General features: G+C 36.3%; 1 protein-coding gene across 2 annotated transcripts in view; it reads right to left on the reverse strand.

Moving 5' to 3' along the window:
• Positions 1 to 1,561: 1,561 nt before the first annotated feature.
• DMXL2 (Dmx like 2) overlaps positions 1,562 to 26,137 on the reverse strand; it is a 152,085-nt gene continuing 127,509 nt past the window's right edge. For both annotated transcript variants that reach the window (XM_027840803.1, XM_027840802.1), the window contains exons 32-44: positions 25,225 to 25,426; positions 23,423 to 23,540; positions 22,558 to 22,620; positions 21,623 to 21,709; positions 21,412 to 21,533; positions 18,392 to 18,530; positions 13,593 to 13,653; positions 13,151 to 13,278; positions 12,456 to 12,533; positions 8,990 to 9,081; positions 8,270 to 8,322; positions 5,010 to 5,227; positions 1,562 to 3,036 (exon numbers count right to left, since the gene is read on the reverse strand). In XM_027840803.1, the coding sequence (XP_027696604.1) occupies positions 2,827 to 3,036; positions 5,010 to 5,227; positions 8,270 to 8,322; positions 8,990 to 9,081; positions 12,456 to 12,533; positions 13,151 to 13,278; positions 13,593 to 13,653; positions 18,392 to 18,530; positions 21,412 to 21,533; positions 21,623 to 21,709; positions 22,558 to 22,620; positions 23,423 to 23,540; positions 25,225 to 25,426 (1,571 nt within the window). In that variant the 3' untranslated portion in view covers positions 1,562 to 2,826. The remainder of the gene's footprint in view (positions 3,037 to 5,009; positions 5,228 to 8,269; positions 8,323 to 8,989; positions 9,082 to 12,455; positions 12,534 to 13,150; positions 13,279 to 13,592; positions 13,654 to 18,391; positions 18,531 to 21,411; positions 21,534 to 21,622; positions 21,710 to 22,557; positions 22,621 to 23,422; positions 23,541 to 25,224; positions 25,427 to 26,137) is intronic.

Consider the following 26,137-nt stretch of genomic DNA (forward strand, 5'->3'; position numbering starts at 1 on the left):
TACCATGACAGAAAAGGAAAATGAAAAATGCTGGAGGGAATGTGGAAAAAGTGGGACACCAACGTACTGTTAATGTTGTCCAGTCATTCTGGAGAACTTAAGAACTATACCCTTTTGACCCAACAATAGTACTAAGTATCCCAAAGAGGAAAAAAATGGAAAAGGATTTTTTGGTAAAAAATATTTTTAACAGTTCTTTTTGTGGTGGCTAAGAACTGCAAATTGAGAGGATGCCCAACAATTGGGTAGTGGTTGAAAAAGTTATGGTATATGACTGTGATGGAATACTATTGTGCTATAAGAAATGACAAGCAGGATGGTTTCAGGAAAACCAGGAAAGTTGTACATGAACTGATGCAAAGTGAAGTGAGCAGAACCAGAACACTGTACACAGTAACAGCTATATTATAAGGATGATCAAAACTGTGAGACTTAGGTATCTGATAAAGACAATGATCCAAGACAATTCCAAAGGACTCACGATGGAAAAATGTTATCTACCTCCAGAGAGAGAACTGATAAACTCTGCATGCAGATTGAAGAAGACTTTTTCTTTTCACTATTTTTCTTTGTAACATGGCTAATATGGAAATATGTTTTGCACTTCACATGTATAATGTCAATATGTGGTTTTCTAAGTCAATATGAGTCCACAGGGATCCTTCTGTACAGGTTAGTGGCACCTGTTGCTACTTGAGTTATGACACAACTGATGTAGATCACTCCTAGGGTAGAGTAGAGGGCAGAAAAAGCTGAACAAAAGGATAGAATTGGAAAGTTGACTTTTTTTCAGAATTTCCTTGGACAGCTCTTGTGTGATTTCATTCCTTTGTTAGAATTGGTAGAAATTCCCCAGTTACTATGGACCCATATTCAGAAATAAAAACCTCATTAAATAGTCACATTTTAAAAATCTGATTGACAAGTCAGGCCACCACTCCCTTCTATTTTTATAAATTGGGTTGGTGATAATTCTTTCTTCTAAAAATGTTAAGGATGAAAAAGGTGGGATTTTGAAAATAAAGTGTGCTACTAAAGTTACAAATACCTTCTCCTTGAAGTTGTCAAAGACCTATTTGCAACACTTTGTTGTTTCTGTTTTCAACTTAACATGCAAGAAGATCCCCACTCTCCCGTTTTTGCCTTTTTTTCTAAGTTCTATTGAATCCGTATTTCCCCAAGGTTCAGAGGTTTTAAGTAAAGGATTAAAAAGAGATGGGATTGGCCACCTCTAAGATCAGTTTCTTTTAAACCCAAGAAGTAGGTTTCAGTGACTACTTTTGGGTCAAAGGTCCATGGTCACTTGGAGATAAAGCAATCTTATTTTCTAACAAATGCTTGAAACTGTTCTCCCACTGATGTCAGGCACCTAAAACAGTATCCACACAGCAGATTTCTCACTTATTAAGCCTAGTAGCACTAGATACTAAAGGAAACTAATGAGCTCAGCCTTTATTCATTTGAGGCTCAAGCAAATTGAAAAGTTGTCCCAGGTTGCCAAAGAAGTTGCAGGCAAAAGGTGGTAAAACTGGTCTGCTTGAATTTAACAAACGTACCAAGGTGAAACTTTAACAAACAACATTTATTTTTCTTTTACATATGTATTTCACAGTCTGTACTTCACATAGCTTTCAAAGAAAGGTGCTGCTATGCCATTACATCTTACTATTACTGAACAAGCATTGACATTCTCATTAACATAATAAGACAATTTGCTGGTTAACATTTAAATACACAGACACCAGTTCCAATATCTCAAGAACATTTTTGGTCATAACCAAGGAATTACATCAAAATATGACAACATTTGCAAATATATTACAAGCAAATAATATTTAACTCTGCATAGTTTATACAATATGTGGTGGTAATAAATAATATCACCAATCTCATCAACTATTTGTTAACTGGCCACAAAAAAGCCCAACATTCATTTGAAGTGTGGCATTGTACGCTCCATTGGTGTGATTTTAATATAGCTTTAAAAGTGGTATCTTTTTTTTTTCTTGGATACAAGAAAAAAGTACTAAACTGGACTAAGAAAACAAGTTTTGGTTCACTTACAAATATTCCATGTTCACATGTTACATTCCTAATGTGAAGGCAAGTATTTAAATAGAAAATCTAGCAGTCAAAAAAACGTGAATGTACGAACCGGAAAGAAAACATTGCATTTAAGTTCGCGTTTATGTGCAGGTTACAATACTAACCCAGTAGAAACACTAAAAGGAAAAAAATTTCAGCAGAAAAAAACAGATGGGTCTCTCTCTGCAGTACATGGTTTACTCTGTTCCATAGTTAAATGTTTTTTGTTTTTTGTCTGGTGACCTGGAACTCCTAATACCTTCATTAACAAGATCCTATCCTTCATTACAACAAATAAGAAAATTGCAGGCATGCTTTCAATCAGTGGCAAGAACTGGAAGAAGAACCTGAATCAGTATCAACATTTTAGGATTTTATTTTATCACAGTGCTTTTCACCACTGTGGCCTGTTAGTTGCTATTGCTTTCTGAAACAGGTTGGTAAATGCCATAAAGAATGCTAACCCTTCACTACACTAGGTATAATTTTTCAATACATTAAGTCATTACAATACAGTGCATGCACAGCCATCCTACCTGCCTATAGAGAGAGGCAGGCAATGCTCAAAATAAGTCAGCTGCTTTAATCAAATTCGATGTGAACAAAGATTTGCAGTATTTTGTACTGTTTTCAATTTGTCAAAAACAGCTCAGAAAGCACAATTAGTTCTCTTACTGGATACTACTGCAGCTTTTTAAAAATTGAAAGGTACATATAAAAATAATGCCCAAATCCATAAGTTTACAGAATGTCAAAAATGCTATTGGGGATGTTAAAAGCATTGGGTAAAACCCTCATCTTCAGTGTGCCATCTGCTCCACAGGAGAAAAGTCGATTGCCTGGAACTATTTCAATCTTCATGACTCCAGCCCCAATATTTCTGAATATGGATTGTTTGGCATGTTCATTTTTAAATGAATGAATTAAGCCATGGCCTGTCAATCTCCACACCTATTTGAAAAGAGGGTATTATAAAATTAGTTGAAGAAACTTTCAGTTATTAAGAATTTAATTTAATTTAAGAAATGAAACAATAGAAACTGTTATATTGTTCCAATCAAGGTTCCCTTCCCCACTTTCCCAACTTCTCCAATTAAATTTCCACATTCCCACACAGTGCAGCTTCTCTAACACTGACATGCCTCTTTCCCAAACAGCTTTACTTGGCAACAACATCAAAAGTCTCAGTCACAATCCTATGAAGCTTAAGATCTTTCATTCATATTTAAAATTACACAGAAATTATGGAATTTTTTTTTCAATTCAAAGATCCGCCCACTTGATTTATCCTTAGATATTCTCTCTTCTGACAAGGTGGGATATAGATAAGCAAAAGAAAACATTTCAGACAGAAGAAAGAACATAATCAATCAATCAATGCATATTTATAAGCCTACAAGGTGTCAGGTGCTATGTATGATGACAGGACTAAGCTTGGAGTGTGTGAAGGAGACCAGTTTGAATAGAACAGGGTCACTTTCCAATAACCACCAAGCTGCCATCACTCTTCACTGGTCTCCCACTCTCTACGCTAGGGCAACATTGGTAGGGAGAGAAGAAATATGGCTGAGTCGCTCTTATGCTCCGTATGCTCCAACTCTGGAGGCCAAGGCAAGGTCAGCATCATCCACTACTCGGGAGAAAGGTTGCCCAGTTCCCTTTGTCCGTTAATGGCAAATGCCACAGCCTCAGGCAAGGACAAAAAATGACAAATTGCCTAACAATTCTTCTTTACCCAGAGCAACTGATATGTATTTGTTTGTTTGGAAGGGAGAGGGAAGAGACCTTCGGACTCCTGTCTGCCTCTCAAGATGACAATACAGGTTCATCAACAGAGACAGGAACAATTAAAGAAGCACCTAGAAATATACCACTAAGGATAACAATCTGTGTGTTGTTAGATGATTTGAAATCCTGAACAATCATGGAGAATTCTTAAAGATTTGCCCAGTAAATTGGCCTTGGCATAGATGATAGGTCCCACCAAGACTAATTAAAATCAGAGGATCACATGGTCAGTAGGTCGCCACTTCCCTGATTCTTGCCCTGGAACACTCTGGAACCACAGCTCTATTCAATGACAAGATTTCGATACTGAGATATGACATGGGGAGAAGAAGTGAAGGGTCACACATAATAGGTTAGGGCATTCCAAAAATCAAGTAGGCCAAAGAGAAAGTCTAGAGAGATCAGCTAAGGCAGAGATAAGGAATCCAGAGGAAACTAAAGAACAAATGGCCAGGGACTCAGGAAAGAGATGGGGCATGAAGGGTATAACAAGCCAAAGGCACTAGAAGCAAAAACTGAGCTTGCTCCGAGGTAAAAGTCTTTGTGAATGAAGGGCTCCTTATTTCGCTCTTGCTCAGGGCCAAACCTCGTCTCCAAGCACCAGCAGGCCCAGATGGAAGGAGAGAGTCTCATAGTGTCAGACAACTCCTGAGTCTGGGCTTCCCTCCTCCAACCTCTACTGAAAGAGTTTTTTAGGAAAATCTGCCCACAAATAATTGGGATATTGTACTAACTCACAAAATTATCTGGAAATTACAAACACACTTAACAGGTGAAATCAGTCATATTGCTACCAAATGAACATTCAAATATCTTTTTAAAATGACTAACCTGTGGAAAACAGTTAAGAGGCATACTTGTTAACATCACCACAAATAATCTAAAGGAAACTAATTTTGCAACTTAAACATTTTAAACATATGGCTACAAATCAGTGTTTTCTGTAGCAAGTCACCACATTTTGAAAGCATTAAGTTTTTCCCCAGACTATGTCTAGCATTACATAATTCAATAATTTCTGTTTTCTTAATTATTAATAATAGCTCAAAATTATATATCACTTTAAAGTTCACAAAGCACTTCCCATGCATTATCTCCTTTGATTTTTACAATGAACCTGAACCACATGGAATTACCTTTATGTTCCCCTCTGCTGATCCTGTAGTAAAATATTCCTCACAGGGGTCCAGAGCCATAGCCTTAATAGCTGAGTCATGGGCCTGGAATGTATGAATTATTTGTCTTTGCCGGATGTCAAATATACAGACCCATCCTTTCCTGCCTCCAGAGATTAAAAGTTGCTGTTTAGGTGCATACTGAAGCACTGTGGCACCATGCTCATGGCAGGTGAAGCCTGAGGAAGAATGTAAACAAATGTTTAACATTAACATTTCTACTGTGGTAAATCTGATGAAGCTTAATATCTATTATTCACATTTCACAGAAGCTACTGAAATCTTTTCTTTTTCAATTCAAAGGCATATCTTTTTTTAAATAAAATTTTATTCTTTTATTTAAAATTAATTTATTTTGATTTATCAACAATCACTTCCCTAAGCTTTTGAGTTTTAAATTTTTCTCTCCCTCCCTCCCCAAGACAGCATGCAAATCTGATATAGGCTATACATATACATTCCGTGATGTTGTAAGGAAGAATTAGAACCAACAGGAGGAACCACCAGAAAGAGGAAACAAAACAAAACAGAAGACAAAAAAAAGAGCAAATTGCGTGCTTCCATCTGCATTCAAACTCCACAGTTCTTTCTTTGGGTGTGGATAGCATTTTCTATCATAAAACTTTTGGAGACGTCTTAGATCCTTGTATTGCTGAGAAGGACTAAGTCTATCAATATTAGTCATCACACAGCATGGCTGTTATTGTGTACAAAGTTCTCTTGGTTCTGCTCACTTCACTCAGCATCAGACCATACAAGTCTTTCCAAGTTTTTCTGAAGTCTGCCTGTTCATCATTTCTTATAGCACAAATAGTATTCCATTACATTCATATAGTACAACTTGTTCAGCCATTCCCCAATTGATGGGCATCCTCTCAATTTCCAATTCTTTGCCACCACAAAAAGAGCTGCTATAAATATTTTTGCAGATGTGTGTCCTTTTCCCATTTGTATGATCTCTTTGGGATATAGCCCTAGAAGTGCTATTGCTGGGTCAAAGAGTACACACATTTTTATAGCCCTTTGGGCATAGTTCCAAATTGCTCTCCAAAATGGCTGGATCATTTCACAACTCCACCAACAATGCATTAGGGTTCCAATTTTCCCACATCTTCTCCAACATTTATCATTTTCCTGTTTTGTTATGTTGGCCAATCTGATAGGTATGATGTGGTATCTCAGAGTTGTTTTGATTTGCATTTCTCTAATCAACAGTGATTTAGAGCATTTTTTCATATGACTATAGATGACTTTAAGAACTGCCTGTTCATATCCTTTGACCATTTATCAATTGGGGAATGATTTGTATTCTTATAAATTTGACTTAATTCTCTATATGGTTTAGAAATGAGATCCTTATCAGAGAGACTGGTTGTAAAATTCTTTCCCAATTTTCTACTTTCCTTCTAATCTTGGTTGCATTGGCTTTGTGCAAAAATTTTTTAATTTAATGTAATCAAAGTTATCCATTTTGCACTTCATAATATTCTCTATCTCCTTTTTGGTCATAAAATTTTATTCTTTTAAATAAGAAAAATTAAAGAAGAAAAAATAGGATGTTGTGAAATGTTAGGAAAAGTAAATGACATTTTAAACCCAAAAGTATAAACTGAAGAAAAATTCGGAGGCTGCAGATGTTTTAAAGATGGGGGAAAAGACACCAAAGAGAAAAAGGCCTTCTCAATTCTGAACTACTGCCTCACATACACCCTCTGTCAATTTTAAAACAACCTGTCCCAAACAATGGATCTTGGCCTTTTTTCAGAAACAGTAGCAGATCTAGAATGAATCAACACCTGGCAAAGAAGAAACAGGTAAAAGTGAGCGGATTTGAACTCCCTGTCATCTCCAGAAAGAGCAAGGGACCAATAAGGTAAGGACCAATTAAGGTCATACCATATGAGCAAGTCACCCATCCCACCTTGTGTAGACACCTCCTTGTGAGAGAAAGGTGAAAAGGCCATCTTTCATTATAAATGAAATTATAAGATATAAGTTGCAAAAAAAGTAAGGTTCTCCTTAGAGGGTCAAATAATGGAATTGGAAGAGGCAATGGAATGGCAACAAGAAACCTAAGTTCAAGGGACCCTTGGTTTTCTTCCCTAGCAATGCTCATAAGGAGCAAAAGCAAAAAAGCCCACCATAAAGATTACTGAATCTTATGCACAAACATCTGCAAACTAAGTTAACGTACACCTCAATAGCTGGTGATTTTAATGTAAAGGTAAATATATATGAAGACAGCAAAAATATGTTGGAAAATATGGTTCAGAATTAAGAAACAAACATTAAAGGTTGAAGACTTAAAAGACTATACAAAAGCCTCACACTTCTTTTATCCTATTATCTATCTATCCTGTCCTATTCATGAATTCTTTTCCCAGTAGGAGAGTTGAAAGACTGTAGAAGTAGAAAATATGGAATATCACAAAAATAAAATTAAATATAACTTAATAAGTGGGAAATGACAAGTTACTGATGTATGAATAACTTTTGAATCAGCCATCTGTGCTAACAAATCATCAATTTAATAAAGCAAAGATGAAAATCAACATTAAACTAGAAGATAAACATGAGATTATATGCATGAGATTATCACAGATATTCACTGTTTTTTTTTAATTGGATGCCACTTCTAGCAGTAAGTTTATGACAAAATAAAAACTTACCTCCATTCCATCAACTAAAAAATAACTAATAGTGATAAACAATTCAATTTATCTGGCACTAAGTTTAAAAAAAAAAACTTTTCTCACAACAATGCTGTGGCACAGTGTAAGTACTATTGCCTTTTTTTTTTTTTTTTTTTTTGTTACAAGGGAAGAAACTTGAGGCCTGGTTACTTGCTCATGCTCATATCTCTAGGAAATGTCTGACATAGGATTTTAAATCAGGTCTCCAGACGCCAAGTCCACTCTCTTTCCACTACTCCATACTAATTCTCATTCTATTAAAGATCTACTTTTCCATACTTTTTGATGAGCACAAAACTAGAATACTTCATTTTAGGCAGTTTGATTTTCTATGGCAATCAAAACCTATGTACACAACGAGGCAGTAATTTTAGTAATCCTGCTAGTTTCAGTTTTTCAGTCATGCAATGTAAACATTTCTTTACCTTCAACCCATGAACACACTTCCCAACTTGATTCCCTAATCAAAATTCAAATGAGCAGTATTTTTCAGTATATCATTAAAGTTCAAGTCTTAATTTCACTTACCATGAATGAGACTATTTGCAGGTGATGTAAGTGTATCCCACAGGCACACATTTCTTGTAAAAACAAACAAACAAAAACATAAGCATCATCATGGGCAAATCCCATCTTAAAAAGTGTCCTTTTGTTTGTAAACATTTCCAATGAAAAATTTAAATTACTGAATTGCATTGACATCTATATATAGAATGTAGGTCACCCACTTTAAGTATCACCTGTTTAAGTATAACCCTGTAGTATTAACAGCAGCAACAAAATCTGAAAAACTTTGTCTGTTGATATGTCATTTTTTTCTTACAAGGTCCTCTTTGGAATGAGATATTTCCCAAAAGGCAGATATTGTTACTGTAAGGCAAGGCTTTCTTTTTTGTTGTCGATAATTGGTCTAGTAGAGGGAAAGCCCTTCACTGAAGCAGACTATCAACTCATCTGTAACCTTTAGTCTCTGGTTACCTCTGGTCCTTGGTACCAAAAGGTATGTAACTTGCCCATTTTCATACAGCCTGTATGTATCAGAGGCAAGACTTGAGTTCAAGTCTTCCTGACTCCAAGGCCAACCCTCCAAGCACCTACACCGTACAGCCACTAAGATACGAAGCCAACTGTTACTATGTCTACTTTTTGACAAGAACTGCTTTTTTACTAAACTCTAGTTACTTCCTATTGTGTTTATGGGATGGGGGGAAGTGGGGAAGGAGGATGTGGGAAGGCTGACCAACATACCTGTTGTCATTGGACTGTCCAGATGTGGCAACTAGACTTGAGGAGGTAATAAATGCAAAGTCACTTGTGGTTTTACTGTGGCACTGCCAACTCTGCAGGAAACAAGAGTGATCTGTCTTAGCTACACATCTAAAATATCAGTAAATATCAAAATTCTTTAAAATCAAATATGTATACAGTTCTGCTAGTAACACATCAAGCATAATGGCTACAACATCTTTTCTGAAGTCATTATTATAGAAAGGAGGAAGTGGCATAAAGACATCTCACAGTATCTGAGAAATGTGCAATAATATGGTAACTAAAAGAGATTCATAAACATGTAAAAATCTAGGGCATGTTAGGGGATTATTCCATTCCAGTGTCACACACCACAGAAACAGTGACCAGTACATTCTTTCTCTCTTTTTGCATGCTTAAATGAAAACATGCTTGCCTTAAGTTATAAATGCTTTAAAAGGATGCAAAGCATTATTAATTAATCCTATGGTTAGACTGGTTTGGCCATTTATTATTATTTTGATAAGATTCTGTGGGAAATGCCAGTTACTTTTGAATTAGTTTCTCCAAAAATGTATTTTCTCTCAAGCTACGGTAGGTTCCTTCATTCCTGCTGACTAATCAAGACCTATTCTATGCACCTGACAACTTCTCTGTCTAGTCCTCAAGGATGGACATGTCCTATTTAGCCATTTTTATGACTGCTTATGCCTGGGAGGGCCTAAAGGCCTTTTCAATCTTAGCATTGATAAAGGATCTTACAAGTCACTTAAAGACCATCTCCTACTCAATATCTGTAATATCCTTGACATATGATTAAACAGCCTTTGAATTCTTATCCTGACAGAGAATTCAGTACCTTATAAGGCAGCCTGTTGCATTTTTTGATAATTTTAACTAATGGAATTCACTCATTCAACAAACATTTGTCTTTACAGAACCATTTATGCTAGGACTGACATAAGGCATAGTCTAAAACTTCTGAAGTCTGCCATCTAGGAAGGAAGTAAGACATAAAAAGAAATTAAAATAAATAAGGCATTAAAAGAGTTGAGTTTTGTTTTTTTTTTAAGGAATGTGATGTGAAGTTCAACAGGGAAGGAAAGGGCATCAGGTAAACTTTCATAAAGTAAACAGCATTGATTTGGATGATGAGAGACACAAACAGAGATGGGAGGGAAGGGAAGGGGGAGGGAGAGGGGAAAGAGAAGGAAAGAGAGAGTGAGAGAAGGAGTTTAAAATTTAACTTGAAAGCTAACTGGGATTAAAGGTTTTTTTAATAGAAAAGTGACATGACTAGATCTATGGACTAAAAAAAAAAAAAAAAAGATTAATCTTAAAGTATAATGAAGGATGGACTAGAAAGGAGACCATGAAGGTGGAGAGACCTTTTAGGAGACTATTGCTATATTTCCATTACAGTGGCAATGAGAGGCTATAATGGGTAATGAGAACAGAATACAGGGGGAAAGGGATTCATGCTGAGACATGTTACAGAGGCTGAATCAACAAGCACATAACTGGGTATGAAGAGGGAAAGGATCAAATAACTCCAGGGTTTCAAAAATGGGACATAGGATAAATGGTGAAACCACAGAGAAAAACAATCAAGTCAGAACACTACAGAAAGAAATTGGGAGTGTATCACCTGCACAGAAGTGATATTTAAAGCCATGGGAATAACCAATGGCAAGAGAGAGAATGCATCTATAGAGGAAAGAGGCACAAAAACAAACCTTTGGGGAACATCTGCATTAAGGATTCAGGAAACATAACGGGTCAGTAAGAAAAAAAAGACAGCAAAGAAGCATTAAGGAGGCAGAAGAAGAAGAACCAGGAAAAGGTGGTGAATCTAAACCCAAGGAAAGAAAATTATCTAGTCGAAGAGGGTGATCAGCACTGTCAAAAGCTGCAGAAAGCTGAAAAGGATGATGACTGAATATGGGATGTTAGATTTAGAGATTAGGGTGTCATTACTGACCTCTGAGAGAATATTTCAATAGGGTGGTGGGGGAAGCCAGAGTAGAAGTTGAAGGAAGAATGAATAGTGAAGAAGCAAAAGCATTAGGTTTAGACAATTTTTAAAAGTTTAACAGTGAGGGGGAAAATGGAGAGAGTATGGTAGCTGGGTGGGTAAAAGAGTCAAGGATGTTCTTTAGCTTGAGCTGAAATCTGCCTCCTGTAATCTCTACTCATAGTTTCTAATTTGACCCTTTGAGGCCCTAAAGATTTAATCTCCATTCCAAATAAATAGTCCTTCAATTTTTCTAGAGATATTGAGCAAGCACTGAGGGGAAAAAGCTTACATAACAGTTGATAACGACAAGCTCTCCATTTTTGATAATTTATCAAGAAATTAGTAAATTACAATGGATCAAATATGGATTAATAAAAGGTTAAATTAATACATGTTACAGAAATCTGTCATACTTAAAAGGCAGGGAGAGGAGCCAATTAACTAACAGAGAGGAAAGCAGTCAAGATCAGTATAATGTACTGATATAAAGGAAAGGGACTGAATTTTAAGGAGCTAGGGAGAACACTGTCAAATGCAGTAGAAATCCAGAAGACAGAAGATTGAAAGGCTCTTGGATTTGAAAAGGTCTCTGATAAGCCTGGACAAAACCATTTCCTTAAAATGAGAGGGACAAAAGCCAGATAGATTGCAGAAGGTTAAAGAAGGAAATGGAATGATGAAATAATGTGGACAGGACAATGGGCACAGGCCAGCAAGTCTGCCAGTGAGAGGCAAGAAATCATTGGAAATATTTAACTAGGGGCTAGATGACCACTAGTCAGACTGTTGTAAAGGGGATTCCTGCTCAGGTAGTGATCAAACTATATGACTTCAGAGGTTCCTCTCAAGCTCTGAGATTCTATGACACCCATCTATATGCACTCTTAACATGGAAAACCCAAATAAATCCCTAGACAACTACATGATCAGAAGTAGAACATCAAAACTTCCTAACACAGATAAAGCCTGAACAAAAGTTTACCAAAGCAGATCACAGAATCACAGAATGTTAGAGCTAGAAGGGACCTGAGTGATTACCTGGTCCATTATCTAACTTTTAAAGTACGCTACAGCCTTAAAAGGCAATTTTAAGCAAAGATCTAGTTTAAGGTTAACAAGTGCTTTCTTCCTAATGACTCTGTGAGGTAGAGTCCTGATACGATCTTAGTAAGGCTCAAAGAGTTTAAGGAATATGTGAGACAGTGCAGAATCAAGGACAAGACAGAAGGGCATAGAATGAAGCCGCTGACCTAATTTAGTAATAGTCCCCTATCAAGCTTTGAAAAAGGGATCAATAGACACAACCAGGTACTATATCCAGGACAACATTTCAAAGTAACATCTGTAGCTAGCTCCATGTCTCCTGGCTCAAGTCATTCTCTCACTATACGGGCCTTAACAAACTAAATGTCATGTGAACATGCCTTGGATATTTTTCATGTTACTTACCAGATAAGGTTTGGGATTGGATACAGCTTGATTTACTTGCCAAATACTCAGAAAACCCTCTCCATCTGCAACACCACACTGCAAGAATGATAAAATATTAAAAGATCTATGTTCTCCAGTCCTTTATTCCACTGACTGAAGTATTTATGGGGAAAGCAAGATATACATATTCAACTTTAATAACATTTTCCTTCATAATTCCATTTTGGTGTCATCTATCCTCCCAAATATCTAAGTATAATAAGTCTCTATAATTCCTAACTGCTTGTCCTCACCTACTGTAAGTTGTCCCTCCATTCTGGGTCAACTGGAACTTTAGACTAAGGTCTCTTTCAAAAGTCTGACCCTACCTCAGAATAGATACAGTAACATCACCCACCACACTGCCCAAGAGAAGAGATGTTTTTTAAATAAAAAGGATTTTAATTCCTCTTAATTGGTTACCTAATTAAAAATCCAAATCAGATATCATGGATTTACACATAGCTCATGAAACAACACATATGGAATGTGAGCTCCCTAAAGGCAATAATTACTTCATTTTTGCCACTGTATCCAAAAGGAAGGCCCTTAATCAATGCTTGTCAATTGCCATCTCAAGGGCCATGCTATTCCTTTTCAAATTTACATCCTCACTTATTGCCATCTGGGTGCAATTTTTAGGAAGATTTAGACATTTATCACCAAGAACTGACCTTGTTCCCTTGTGAATTGAAATACATCCTAGTAACTCTTGCATTGCCTGCTTGGCGGAAGCACACCAGCTGCTGTGGTCGAGACCATTCAAACATTCGTACGCTGCCATCCTGAGCTCCTGTCAGATCTGAAACACAGAGAAGGAAATCACTAATGATGAAACAAAAGGTTTTTCCAATATAATAGCTGGTATTCATAGGGCTTCAGAGTTTATAGTTCTACCAGACACACATGACCCATCCCTACTTTATAGATGGGGCTCACAAACGTCACTGTAAGACCCGTCCAAAGAACCGCAGCCAATAAATGGCAAAGCAAGGCCCCATGAACCCATACCTTCTGACTGGATCTAGGACTTGTGAGTACACTAACGATATTCCATTCACAAGGTGAAGAAGATATTCTTACTTGTATTGACTAGATGATAAATAAGAGACTTACAGTACTGATGGACAGGATGTGAAGTCATTCTCTTGACGTTATGAAGATTTCTTTTCATAAGCTTTAAAGGGAATGTATTAAAGAAATAAATTTGACTCATGTTCCTCAGGAAAAGATAAGCACAAGCTTCTGGATGAATTCTAATCTTGAGAGATTTGCTTCCTCACAATTTACATACATTACAGAAATCATCTGTGTACAAAAAGTAGTGGCACATGTGATTTTCCCCCTCCCCTCCACCCTTCTTTAACCCACACAATTTAAAGACATTGTTTTCATGTGGCTCAAAAGCCATTCCCTAGGGGCTACTGCAGGCTTGGCCTGAATAAGCAGTGAAGCCCCTGAGCTCACCAGGGCAAATCTACCCACAGCCCTGCCTACCTTGTTTGCTTTAAAAACATCTTGCCCTTTAACCCCAACTACTACCTGTACTAAAGGAGGAGGAAGAAAAGGTTACCTGAATGGCAGAATTTCAAGACTTAGATGGGACCTCTAAGAGGCCATCCAGTTCAATTTCCTACTCAACAAGGCACCTCCTCTACAATATTTTGCCTATACTTGAATACTTCTGGTGACAGGGATCTTACTAGCTTACAAGACAAACCATTTCATTTTGGGACAAATGTTTAAGAATTGTTCCTTTGCAGTGAATGAAAATATGCCTCCCAATTATGAGGTGGAAGTTCTGCTGAAAGCTACAAAGAAAGAGCCCTCTTTTCTACAAGTCCTTCAAATATTTGAAGACAATGACCAGGGTCTCTGCAAAGTCTTTTCTTTAACAGGGCTGGTCTTCTTTCTCCCAGGATAAATACACCAAGTAACAGGTTTAGAAATTTTTCTGACAAGTCAAATCACCACTGATCACACTACCTCTCAAAATGAGATTATGTAACTTCACAAATGGTATTCTGTCAACTCTGTAAAGTTTCAAGGTTTTGTTTTGTTTTGAATAAAGAAAAGTCACAAATGGTACAAATTTTCATTCACATGAGGCCTTCATATTGTGAGTTATTATTTTCCTTCATGATAGACTGCTCAAGTATAGTCTCCTTACAATCAATATTAGTAAGTTTTGCTAAGGATAAACAACATATGGTAATATTCTTCAATATGTTATATATGTTACTTTTAGTTTCATTAATGACCTTCTGGTTATAAACAAAAGAGATTAAGGATGGATTTAGTAAGCAGGTTTAACTACACAAATATTTCTCAGTTTAATTCATGTATGTAAAGATAATGTTTTCACATGAGGTTTTTGAATGCAGAATCATTAAAGGTCATTAAAGGCTATGTGTTAAATGGCTCTTGAGGAGCCCTAAATGGCAGCTTTGCAACTGACGTGGGGTCTTTTTGAATTGATTTAACACCATTAAGTTAATTAAATAATTAGGGTGGCAGGGTTATATTGTATGGTCACACAAATGACTGAAACATGAGAATCTGAAAAAACTATCAGCCACAAGAAAGGTGTTAGCCCAGCTAAGTAACAAGAAAGGAGAAGAAGTGTGGAAAAAACGGGAGGGTGTAGGGAAAAGGGAAGGGAGGATGATTTGACATGCTTCTGATATGGCTGGCTGAGCCAAAAGTATAAATAACTGGTTACATGGTAGGATTTGGGAAGTATCACAACTAAGACATTGACTCTACAGATCCCTAAGTACGACTGAATTAACTACCATTAATATGCATCCACCAACTTAGACACATGCAGATTATCTCCTAACAGGCCCTGTAAGCAAGGTACTCTTTAAAATAATATAAAAGGAAAGCAGTTGAATACTTTCTGATTGCAAAAGATAATTATGAGGCACACACTGCTGCTAGAATGATGCACCTGAGGGTCTTCTCCTTCTTAGTGAAAAAGAACAAAAAGTGAGAAGGAAGAGCAAGGGCCTTTCAAGCTACTGAAGAGACCAAAAAGGCAAAACCAAAAACTTAGCAAAAAGCAGACTAAGACAGCCAGAGTGATTTTAAGAAATAAACTCTTTGTGCTATCCTTTAAATATACTATTTAGTTGTGTTTAATATACTATACATAATATATATTAATATATGTAATAATATAGATTATATACTATAGTGTATATATAGTATATATTATATAGTATATGTATTATATATGATATACTATATGTAGTATATATGATATACTAGATATATAGTAGTATATATAATAATATACTAATGATTGTGTTTAATATTTTGGTAGTTTTATTTTATTTTTTTAGGCAATTGGGGTTAAATGACTTTCCCAGGTCACACAGCTAGTGTCAAGTGTTTGGTCTGAGGCTGGATTTGAACTCAGGGCTAGTGCTCTATCCACTGCACTACCTAGCTGCCCCAATAGTTTTATTTTTCAAAGAGAATAGAAAATTATGCTAATCTATCTGTCGATTCAACATGCCTATGACTAAAGTCTCATTGTTGGAACCCCAAAGACATAACTAAGGCACTACTGTTCACCCGAGGCAATCCATCCCAACAGCAGGCAAAGTGCTTAGGGAAATATTATAATAATCTATTGAGGGCTGAACTTATAAATTAAATTACAATGGACAACTATAATTCCTAAACACCTTGAAAGATGGTATTGATTCACTTTTAATATTCACTGTTCCTGGCACATAGTAGCTATTTAATAAGTGTTTTCTTATTGATGATTCCTCACAGAGTGGAGGAGAGCAAATCAGAGGCTACGATAAAGGACAGGTAAGTTTCCACTGAAGGTTGGGAAAGGTTATAAACAAAGCAGTGGTATAATCCATTTAGAAGAAAGCAGCTTTCTAAGGGAAGGTCCAGAATGGTCAGCATGAAGACTGAGGATGGCACTCCTATGGCTAGGAGAAATAAAAGATAATAAAACAAACTAGGGAATGACACCCCCCCCCTCAGGAGAACCTAGTAGGCCAAAGAGCAAAGGAGTAACTTTATCCTTACCCCATTTCCCTTTATTATACAATTCTTCCTTTTTTTCTAACCTTCCCATCCTACCCCATTTCATGACAAATTATTGTTCACAACTTAAGGCATTATCTAAAAGGGCTACATTTCAAAGCTGGGCCAAGCTGTGCTAGTGGTAAAATTATACTGGAAGAAATTAATTTAAACAAATGGTCATCTAAAGAGACTTTGACTGCAAATATATTTCTATAGACTCTACACACAAAAAGACTCTCCATTCAAGGAACAAATTTTCTGCACATGAAATTAAATGGAAAATTATTTGCAGCAAGTATAAATATTCCTATATCATAACAATGATGTAGCATAAATTACAAATTTTAATAAAACAATATTGTTTCATTTAAATTTCTGGTGTCAAAACATTATAGATTAATTTGTATTAAATTTATTTGTCAAAAGGAAGCCCATGGCTTAAATAACTATTAATTTATTCCATAACTAACAGTTTTACATAGAATTTAATAGTTTCCTCAGCATTTTCACATATACTAGGCCTCATGTGATTTTCATTACAAACTAGTGACCTACATAGAATAGGGAAGATTAGCCCCGTCTGACTTACGGATAAGAAGCCAAAGAAAGGTTAAGTGATTCACATAAGATTGCAAAGTTAGTTAATGGCATAACCAGGACTCAAGCTAGATTTGGGGGTTGTTGTTGGTTTTTGTTTTTTTTTAAATCACCAGGATTGACTCTTTCCACTATAAGATACTTCCTTTTTACTGCAAAACATTAAAAAGGTGCTTGAATTTCAAGTAGACATTTCATATGAAAACTATTATCAGATCTCAAGTGAAAAATAAAGCGTTCATTTTTACAAGTTTATTCTTAAGCCTCATAAAATGTTAAAAAACAAAACAAAACAAAAACTATTGCTTTACAACTAGCCACCAGACTGTTGTTGGCATTCTGCTTTGACTAACCCAATGCTGAACTGCTGGGGCATTACTCTAACATTTGCAACGCAAAAAAAAAAAAAAAAAAAAAAGTCACAGGAAATCCTCAATCAGTGAGTACAGCCAACAAGCTGGTCCTGCCCTTCATTGACAAAGACCTCTCCAAGAGTATAGAACAGTCAAAGTACAGATGGTAAATTCAATCAAGCAAGGCAAAAACCTGTTCTTGTTTTAAAATGCTGAATTATCCACATAATCTCCCAGGCAGACTCAGATAAAGTTCCCTGGGTGTCATTCATTCCTTCTTTATTTTATTTTATTTTATGTTATTCTTTAGGCAATTGGAGTTAAGTGACTTGCCCAGGGTCACACAGCTAGTAAGTGTCAAGTGTTTGGTCTGAGGCCGGATTTGAACTCAGGTCCTCCTGACTTCAGGGCCAGTGTTCTATCCACTGCGCCATCTAGCTGCCTCTCTTTATTTTATTTTTGAATGTTCTTAACTGGAGCATTATGGGTCTCCTTGAGACTCTACTCTTATGATTAAATCTACCACTTTTCAAGCCCCTACCATTTGTCTCTTTCTGGGACAACTATGTGCTCTCCCCACATCTGATCACTACCTATGGCAGAGTCTGAAGTACCTCTATTAATCAAGTTGTCTCTCCTTCAATACTCTACCACAATAACAACCTACAGATTCTTCAAAACAAAATGGGAGAATGGGGGAAAATTCCCCTGTCCAATGAAGCAAACACATTTTACATTCCTAACTAGTAACACTACTGATAAATTTTCTCAAACACTAATAGTAAACATCAGTTTCTTAAACTGATATTACTACTAGTAAACACAATTTTCACCCACTAAACCAACTGCAGATTATTTTAAAGGAAAACTATGTTCAAAAACAGCACCTGTAATAAACAGCATACATACCACACCAGCTCCAGTGCTTGTTTGTCCACTGCCTAGCCATGGCAAAGAGGAAGATGGATGCACCTGACTCACTGTAAAGGATGTCACTGGGGCCTGAGAAAGAGTTGTAGTGGAACCACGATAATCAATGTCATCAGAGCTGTGTGGGAGAAAGAGAGAGAGAGAGGAAGAGAAAGAGGGAGAGAGAAAAAGAGAGAGAGAGAGAGAGAGAGAGAGAGAGAGAGAGAGAGGTGTATTATTACTCTGGAATTCCATTTCCCAATTACAATGCTACTTAGATCAAATATGGTACCACCCATTGGGAAAAGAATAAATACTACCAGGAAAAATCTGGGATTTACGGATCCCCCTAATAGTTTGGAGACACTGATGGGCCATGTTTACGTAGCCAGGAGTTATATATAATCTACTTAAAGGCTTGAGGTTAATGTAAAATGGATCATAGTATTAAATCTATAAGTTTGAAATTCAGTAAAATAGCTCTTTGACAGAAGAGGCATCTGCACTATGAAAAGAATACACGTTATTACATATGTAAAAAAGTGAGGTAGAATGTATATAGTTTATATATTTGTGCAGATACATAACACATATAAAACCAAACAGATAACAAATATAATGAAAGAAGAATCTATATTAAGGATGACAAGCCATACATACTTCCTCGAACTTATAGAGCAGTAAGGCTAAGCAAACTGGAATTCTGCCTGATGATCTCACAAGATGAGGTAAAAAGATCTAGATCAGGAACAGAAACTGAAGCTTAAAGGAAAATAAGGAAAACAGAATCACAGTATTCTGGCACTCTTAAAGATCTCAGAAATCATGAAATCCAACTCATTTTACAGATGGAGAAATTGAGGCCCAGAGAGGTGAAAATACTTCTGGAAATGCATAAACTTCCCAAGGCTGTTATTCAACCATAAAGAAGCTAATGTAATTCCAAGTAATTTCTACACAGATTATTTTATTAATATTACGGAGTTAAAAATAGGACCAGGGACAGTTCCTTTTTTTTTTTGTTTAAATAATACTAAAACTTCAATACTGCTTTATGGATTAAAGCCATGCTCATAAAATCTGGGTTGCTTAGGATATTTTGTTGCTTTATTTGGCCAAATACTATAGAAACTCAATGTTTCATCAACGATCACTCATTTTTAAAAAAATATTTAGTGCCTACTACTGGGAAAGCATCGAGAAGCATTATGGCACCGTGTATAAACAAAGACACTTTCTGCACTCAAGGCGTTTCAAATCAAGCAGGGGATATGTCCAAAAATGCACATAAATTTCCATGATATAGAAACAAAATTCAATCAATCTACTAGCTTTGACCAACAAAATTAGGAAGATGAAAGTAGCAAACTATGAGAAACCAATGAGGGTCCTGGAGAAGAGATAAGGAAACTCTCACGGCAGAGAGAATGGGGATGGATCACTAGGACAGATTTGTATTCACTGTCAAGCAAAATTTCTCCATCTGATTTTTTTGCATGTGGTAGTAGGTATGTAAAAGAGTTTGCTGAATTGAATTCCTTTGTTTCCCATTCACCTACTCTCTAGCTTTACAGATCCCTCAAAAAGTAAATTCAAATAACTGATTATAAACAAACTGTGTACACAGGTAATGTCCCACACTCCTCAAAACCAACTAACAAGATGTTCTATGCCTAGATATCTTTATTAGGGTAAGAACATCCCTTTGACTGATTTACAGAATCAAAGATACAAACTAGATGTGGATAAATAAATAAATAAATGTAAATCTCTATCAAATCAATCAAAGGTAGAAACTAGGTAGAACTGAATGAAAACAAATGTCACAAAGGAAATAAGCTGTGGTTGGCTGAAGAGAATAATCATGTCTTGTGGGGCCTTCGATAAAACAGCAACCCAGTTCAGAATCCAACATTACACTGGCAAGCCAGCCTTGTGACAGAGCAGTTCCAGCCAAGCCCATAAGAAGAAAATGCCTTTGTGGGTGGAGGGTAAGAGCCTCTCTCCTCCCTACCCCTGGACTGGTGAATGACCCTGTGAACTTTAAAATATCAAAAAATTTGGATTTCCTATTGAAATTGGTGGTCACATCTCCAAAACATCAGTAGTTGATGAAAATGTCTCAGTCAAGACTGAAAACTCAGTGGACATCCTGAGGAAAAACAGCTTCAAGTCTCCACAACGGCATCAAATCATCAGAGACTAGCAGAGAGCTACACAGAGCAAAAGGGAACTTCATGGGAATTCCACAAAGGGAGAAAAAGTCTTCCAATAACCTGGAGATTGTGGGATACCTCTTTGCTACATATGTGCTATCTGAGCTCACTTTCCCTTGCCCTTTGTATGTACTTGTGAATAAGTATATCCCAGAATTTTGGGGAGACAGTTTTATGACGACTGTTCTTACACTTACACTGACACCACATTAGTAAATACCCCTTTCTAAAGTCTAATTAAGTCTGTCTGATTAATAATCAATGGGGATCAAATTAGATGAGGGCTCATAAATGATAATACCATAAACACCTCAGTTTTTCAGGGTTTACCCCGAGAACCTTGAGAAGAGAAATAGTTCACCACTCTCTGGGGACCCATCCTGACAGTGGAGGTTGGAAAAATGAGTTCTACAATGAACAAATATTTGAATAAAATCAGTTGTTTTACTGAAAAGGCAGGGGCCTAGGAAATAACAAGACATTGACTCTTCTTTGATTGGAGGTGACTATCTACTTACTGAAGTATTAAGTTCCAAGATGACTGATAGGAAAATGAAAACAAAGTCTGGCCACTGATGCAAATAATTACTTTGGTGAAGATAGTTTATGTGAGTTAGAGTCTAAGATATGGAATGTAGTTGATTCACCAACCAAAGGGACTACCCACTAAAACAATCAAACCAATCAACACTTCTACTCTATAGACAGAAAAACATAAATATACTTTTCAAGATGACACAAATTTCTTTTATAATTATTTAGTGTGTTTTCTGACTTTAAATAAACAGCACAAGAAAAACAAACCTTTTTGATTCTCTGTCATACTCTTCTCCAATCCATATATATGACTGACAGGCCAACAAAGAAGTAACATCAAGTTCTTGTACATCATGAGTTGATGCCAGGACAATTTCGTTATTGTTTGCCTACAGGGCAGAGATGATTCTGAGTAAAGAACTTGAATGGCTTATTTATTGTAATGTTTAAAGTTTAAATGAAGTACATTTTTTTTTACCTTATTAACTGCAAATGCCATAATCATGTCGGATTCTTTGTGGATGATTTTTGCTTTCCCCCCTGGGTAGCCAAGATCAGCTTCAACCTACAAAACATGTGCCACCAAGCTTTAATTGGAGGTGTGTGAAAAAATATGCACCTACTAACAAAGTGAAAAATAAATGCATGCAAGAAAAGGTAAGTGGCCTCAAGATTAACCTTGGCAAATTTATTTAATGTCCCCAGTGCCTTAAAAGCACCCAAATCTCAAAGGCTTGTCTTTGTGATTACAGGATACTGATGATCAGGTGACTGTCACAAAAGACATCAAACATATCTTTTGTTGCTGGTAGTCTATTATAATAATAGGTCTCTTCAGTCTGTTCCAAAAGTGTACACAGCCACTTCAGGATGAAGGTGTGAACCTCAAGGAGTCCAAAGTGAAAAAGGAGGCATGAGCAATAAAGGAAGAAGCTATGGCAGAGAGAAATCCTTGGAAAGGGATGAGAGGTAAAGGAGAAGAAGAGGAAAAGGATAAAAGAAGCAGGGCTGAAAAAAGTTAATAGGAAAGGAAATAAAGGAAAAGTGTTATGGATAGAAAAAAAGACAATGGGAGGGTGAAAGGGATGGTGGGGGAGATAAAACTCTATCTGGGAGCAGACTGAAAATCAAAGGTGATGTGAACAAAGAAAAGAGAGAAAGGAGGAGAGAAGATACAGAAGCTAGGCACTTGAAAGTAACTGATTCATCAGACCTGACTAACAATTACAAAAGAAAAAAGAGAAAATAGTAATAAAGTATGTGACTGAGTTGAGAAGGAGGGAGCAATAACCACTGTGCTTCTGATTAGTTTGCCAAAGTTTTGTGGATCTCTGTTAGTATTACAGAATAAAGAGGTAGTTCCTTGGAAATTTTATAAAGGATCTTAATATAGGAGTTTCAGACAGATACTACCTTGTTTAGGCAATCTTCTACTACGAAGTTTTGTCTGACCTGTTCTTCAAGATCTTCTACAGACTACACAACATCACACAGTCACAAACACAAAACACATGCATGAAATAAATTTTTAAAAGAAATGAAAATAATACAATGGAAATGACCACCCCAACCCAGAAAAATATAATTATAAATTCATCTTTATATGCACAAAAATAAAAAGGAAAACTTGATCTGAAATGTGATATCAATTAGCAGAAAATGTAGTAAAGGTGGCAAAACAGATATGTAGGAATGCAACACAAACAAGTTCAAAGACAGTTTCTTTTAAAAGTCCCTGTACTCCTGTTTTCTGTTTTCTTGCATAATTTATACTTATGATTGGAACTATAATTTTTAAAAGAAAATTTCTGGGGTGGGGTCAGGGCAGAATTAGTACAATGCAAATAAATAAATAAGTTTTACACCTACTGAGAACTTCTATGTTTTCCTTCATGAAGTGTTCAACATTTCTATGATTTGAAATAGATTTGTATTTTATACACCCCTAAAAACCTTTTCTTGCAAATGTAATTCAATGGTGAAATTTCTGTGCAGCCGAGTGAAAGGAAAAATATACTTTGATTTTGCTGTAACAGTTCTACTCTTTGAACTATTATGAACCTATTGTGAAAATTAAATCATATATATTTTAGTTTTAACACAGTCACTAGGAGTCTCAGATGTCTATGATGGTTTGTGTGTTTCAGTAATTAGCTAAATAAAGTGTTTAAAATTTTTTTAAAAACCTACAATGAAAATTTAAAATGTAGCAAATAAGAGAAGTAAAAGAAAAAATGGCTGCAAACCACAACATAAAGTATTTCTTTTATTCAATTACCTCACTCTGTTTTCTTTTCTTAGTAAATATATATCTAATAAATGTCTCCTGAAGGATTTCTTGTTTAACAAGGAAGTGCCAGAGTCGTTTAGCTGGAAATGCAGAGGAATCTCTGGATCTAGAAAACAAAAAACAAAAAACAAAAAGTATAGTTATTTTAGTCGAAAGAACACATTGTCCATCTGGCAGTAACTTGCTACATTTGGAGATTTCTGGGGACAATGGTGGAATGGTTCTGCTCAATTACTGTAGGTTGATAGTTAGATACACTCATAAACTTTTATTTGTAATAACATTAACAACTTGTAATTTGGAAGATCCAGCCCCAGATGTGGGCCAGTAACTCATTACTTTGAGGTGAAGTAATGAATGGATCCCTAACCAGTCTCTATTGACCCTGGGGTAGTTAAGATGGCCAGTCACATCACACAGTGTAAAGCGAGAAGCAACTTAGTCCATTAAGGGCTGATATGGCTTGTAGTCTGCTTCAAACAGGCAGCCAAAATCAGCAGGCAAGGTGAAAAGCAGATTTTGATGAGGTCAGGAAATGCAGACCACTAAGAGAGGGAGAAGAAAGCATTAAAGCCTAACACTCAAGGCAGGGACAGGGGTAGAGAGGAGATGAAGGTGGCTTTAGGGCACAGAAAGGAAAGAGTTGCTTCTTTCAAGGAGTTTGGGGATGCAGGATAGCTTTTTCTGAAGCATTGTTCAACGAGTAGATGAAGTGAGCCAAAATGACCAGACTAAGGGATTATGAAAGGGAAGCTGTCACTTAGGGTTAGAAGCTTAGGTGCCTTACTGAGAGCTGGGGAAGTAGATTTCAAAAGGCTATAAATTCTGGCCAGCCAAATCCCTAATCATGGTACTAGAACTGAGTTAATATTGAAACTCAAACTGAGAATTTTACATGAGAAAACTAAAGAGAAAAGGCAAATAAATTTAGAGCAAGAGGGGAACCAGGATTAAAACTATAAGAACATTTGTAAACTATGAGCAGTTGACCTTTTCCTCTCAAATGTCTCCTGGCAAATCCCCTTTAAATACTTAAAAGTCCATATTATTCCAGAAGGGGGGTTGGGGAAGAGTAAGGAACTATGTTGTCTTCTCCTAGGCAGTCAGGAATCTCACCACCCTAGTGGTGTAAGCAAAAAGTAGTATGAGCTGGAAATCAGAAGGGAATATCCAACAGGTTTGATCAGAGAACTTAAAACTGAGAAATATCAGAGTTGTGCTTGCAGGAGGCATCTGGCACTCTGAAACACCCTAAGTACAGATAAATAGATTTAGAAGATACAGTGCTGCACTCAGGAAAGTTTTACAGGGTTCCCCCTATACATACCCTTCCCACCCTCACCCTTCCACTTAAAGAAAAACTATCTTGGAAAAAGTGTCCTTTCAACAGAATACTTGCTGTAATTCAAGTACCTAATTAAATTATGCTATAACGATTAAGTTATAGATCAACAGATGTCATGTTTTTCTGTTTACTTATAATTCATCTTTGCTTTGTTGGCTAGAATATATTTCAAAAGAAAGCAATCTCTAAATAAGCTAATTAGTTTTATTCTTTTCAAAGCTATCAGCTGCACTCTAAACCACTGCCAACTGTGTGGACTATATTATATGCTGGGGTCCACACAATGCTGGAGTATAGACTGAACAGCACAAAATATATTAACTACTATTGAAAAGATGATTGCCAATGCCTACACTAATACGCCTTCCTAACAAGAGGGTTGTGACAAGTCTGAATACGTAAGGAGAATAGCTCTCCAAAAATAACTCTCTAAGAGCTTTCTTACTTGAATGGAGTATTTTCGGGGTCTAACATTGCTTTATTGCGGAGGGTAGCTGGTCCTGCTCCTCCTGAAGTGTCACTAGGACAAGTATTGATGTAGTTTGGAGGTGGCCCCTCAAACTGGTCCATTTTCTCCTGTAGGATCTGTTCCCAGTTTTCTAAATTTTTTATCACAGCAATGCCCAAAGGGGAAGTTACAGGAAGATCTAAAAAATGACAAAAATCAATATTATTTTAGCATCAATGAAGATTATAATAATGTTTATCACCAAATATATTTATAAAACCATAATTTTTATAGCTAATCTGCTAAAGCTAATATGAAACAAAAACAAGGAAAATAATAAAAAACCTCAATCCCCATCAAGTTAATATTCAAGAAACTATAACAATTACAATGCTATTAATACTATTTTGTGGGACAGGATCAGGAATGGACCTGGGATTTCACTGGTCAAGGAACTCCCAGGTGAGGAAGCTCCCTCTACTAATGCAGGATGGCACCTTCTCTGCAACTTACAGTCTTGGAGAAGTTACTAGAGCACTGAGAAATTAAGAAACTTGTCCAGGATCACACGACCACTACACGTTAAGAGAAACCTAAACCCAAGTTCTTTTTGGCTTCTATCCACAATGTTATAGTCTGATGATATTACTACTAATTTTCTTCTTTAAAATAACCATGTTCTTTTTCAGTAAATAATCTACATTTCTACCATAATAAAAACATTTTAGTACCACTTTCCCAAGAGTTGGAAATACTTTTTTATGCCATCTCATTTTCCCCTTAACATCTTCAGCTAGATAGATCTTCCTATAACAACTTCCCTCAGACTAACCTAGGGGGTCAACTCAGTGAATTCTGAGAGAGCCAGATACAGAACCTGGGCTCCTAGTTTGGTATTCTATATAGAGGA

Source organism: Vombatus ursinus, unplaced genomic scaffold (assembly GCF_900497805.2).
Source record: "Vombatus ursinus unplaced genomic scaffold, bare-nosed wombat genome assembly UNPS02014848.1, whole genome shotgun sequence".
Lineage (NCBI taxonomy): Eukaryota > Metazoa > Chordata > Mammalia > Diprotodontia > Vombatidae > Vombatus > Vombatus ursinus.